The sequence below is a fragment of the Penaeus japonicus genome, unplaced genomic scaffold (assembly GCF_977035675.1).
Source record: "Penaeus japonicus unplaced genomic scaffold, GWHDUDI00000001_assembly GWHDUDI00000025, whole genome shotgun sequence".
NCBI classification, from domain to species: domain Eukaryota; kingdom Metazoa; phylum Arthropoda; class Malacostraca; order Decapoda; family Penaeidae; genus Penaeus; species Penaeus japonicus.
The window spans coordinates 6,720,970-6,723,469 of NW_028234427.1; the positions used below are offsets into that span (position 1 = coordinate 6,720,970).

At 32.4% G+C, this 2,500-nt stretch overlaps 1 protein-coding gene across 1 annotated transcript in view; it reads left to right on the forward strand.

Annotated features, from left to right (window-relative positions):
* Window positions 1–2,500, forward strand: part of LOC122242179 (putative neural-cadherin 2) — a 195,493-nt gene that overhangs the window by 135,659 nt on the left and 57,334 nt on the right. Inside the window, exon 12 of the mRNA XM_086551258.1 lies at window positions 136–338. Coding sequence (XP_086407384.1) covers window positions 136–338 — 203 coding nt within the window. The remainder of the gene's footprint in view (window positions 1–135; window positions 339–2,500) is intronic.

Here is a 2,500-nt window from a genome sequence, read left to right on the forward strand (position 1 = left end):
GGGCGGCGGGCTCGGTACTAACTGTGTTTCTTCTTCTCTTCCCCGCCCTTCTCCCTCCCTCTACCCATCGCCTCTCCCTTCCTGTCTCCCTCTCCCCGACCCTTCCGCCCCTTTCACCCCCCCCACCCCCTCCAGAGGCGGACAGCGGGCGCGGGGGCGCAGAGCTGTGGACCTTGGGCAAGCTGGACCGCGAGGAGCATCGGCAACTGGCGGTGGGCGTTGTGGTGCGCGACGCGGGCGGCATGTCGGCCACGCAGGTCGTCACGGTCGTCGTCGACGACGTCAACGACAACCGCATGCGGCCGGCGGCCAAGACGGTCTACCTGTGGAAGACGCAGGTCAGTGCGGCAAGGAAGTGGCAGAGAGAGTGAGGCCGCGATGAGGACGGGAGAGGGTAAGGTGGCGGAAAGAGGCGACGCGATGAGAGGAGCTTTGATTGTAGTTTACGTCAACGGCTGCTTTTGGTGGTGACTACCCGGTTCATTCATGATCACGGGTGACGGTGATTATAATAGCGTCAATGACATTGTGGAAAAAAGATAAATAGATATAGATATAAATTGATTGATCACCTGATATAGATATAGATAGAAGTAACATAGATTAACATGGATGTAGGTATATAATCTCTTCCTACCTAATCTGCTTCACACCACATGAAGTTTGATGAAAAGCGCAAAAAAGAAGAAGAAGAAGAAGAAAAATAGATAAAAAAAAACAGTTGCAAAAATGACTAATAAATTTTGATAAATTTGTTGATAAGATCCTTTCATATTGATAGTAAGGTTTATTGATTGACAATTCTCTAGATTTTTTCAGATATATTAAGGCTTTCTAGAGCCTATATGGTTTTCTGTTTTTAATTTGTTCTAGTTTATGATTAAAAAAGTACAGATTATCAATGCAGAAGCAAGGATGGTAAGGAATGTTAGAAAGAAAGGGAAATATTTCGTCTTCATGACAATACTTTTGATCTTTATGACAGTGCAAATCATATAAACGAACAAATAATAATAACCAAAACGTAAACGTGATAGTGATCACGATAATAACAAAGTAATAAAGCTGATATTAATGATAATCAGGTTGATAATACACATATAATGACAATGATGATGATACTAACAGTAATAAAGATAACTGACGTGATAAAATGAATGATAAATATAGGATATGATAACAAACACAATATTATCAATAACAATAATAATGATAATAAGAGCGATAATGTTCATGATAATGATTATGATAATGGTTATAGTATTGATGATAATGATGATATTGTTGTTATCAATGATGGTAATAATAATGATAATGACGACACTAGTAAATATGGTACGACTACTACTACTAATCATGATAATGATTATGTTGATAATAATGAAGATAATAATGATATCAATGATAATGATTATGATTATGATAATAGTAATGATGATAATGATAGTAGTAGTAATGATAATAGCAATGATGAAAATGATGATGACAATGATAAGTATGTTAAACATGAAAATGGTGATGATAAAAATATTAATGTTAATGATAAAAGATAATAATAACAGCAAAATTAATAGTACATCTAATACTACTACTAATAATAATGAGGATAATGATAATAGTAATGACACAAACAGCAAGTATGATAATAATAATAGTGGTAAGGATTATAATAATGATAAAAAATAAATAACAATTCAAATATTGATGATGATAACAAAAATAATGAAACTAGATAATAACAATAGTGATGATAAGAATGATGCCATGATAATAATGATCATTGCTGAAATAAATATATAATGATGAAAAAGATAAGAGTAATAGTGATAGTAACAACCATTATCCTTATTTCTATCATTATTAACGTTAACATTATTATAATTTCGATTATTATAGCATGAATAATAATACCGATATCAAAAGATAATAATAATAATGATCATGATAAATACTATAATAAACAAATGGTAACACTGAAGAGTTAAAATAACTGCAATACAATAACTGCTACACTAAGCTGATCATCCTTTTAATCTAAACACGATTCATATTATTCCAATTCTATCATTATTGCTTTAACAATATTCCTCTTCTGATAATTATCAATATCATTTTTATTATTGATATTATTACTCTAATTCTTCCTGCCACATTTACTTTCATTACTAAGACTATTGCTGCTATTACATCTGGTATTTTGATTGTGTTCTTTATTCTGCCAATAGGAAAAAACAATTGAAACTATTAGATTATTTCCTAAAGTTATGAAATACTTTTATATATATATATATAAATATATATATATATATATATTTTTTTTTTTTTGGGGGGGGGGCCTCGAACAAAGAGTGTGTAAATACGATAATGTTGCAGAAATGACATGGAAAACATTATGATTCACTCAGAGAAGCATGAAAGTGTAGGATTAAAGGTCGTGAATTTATATATATATATATATATATATATATATATATATATATATATATATATATATATATAT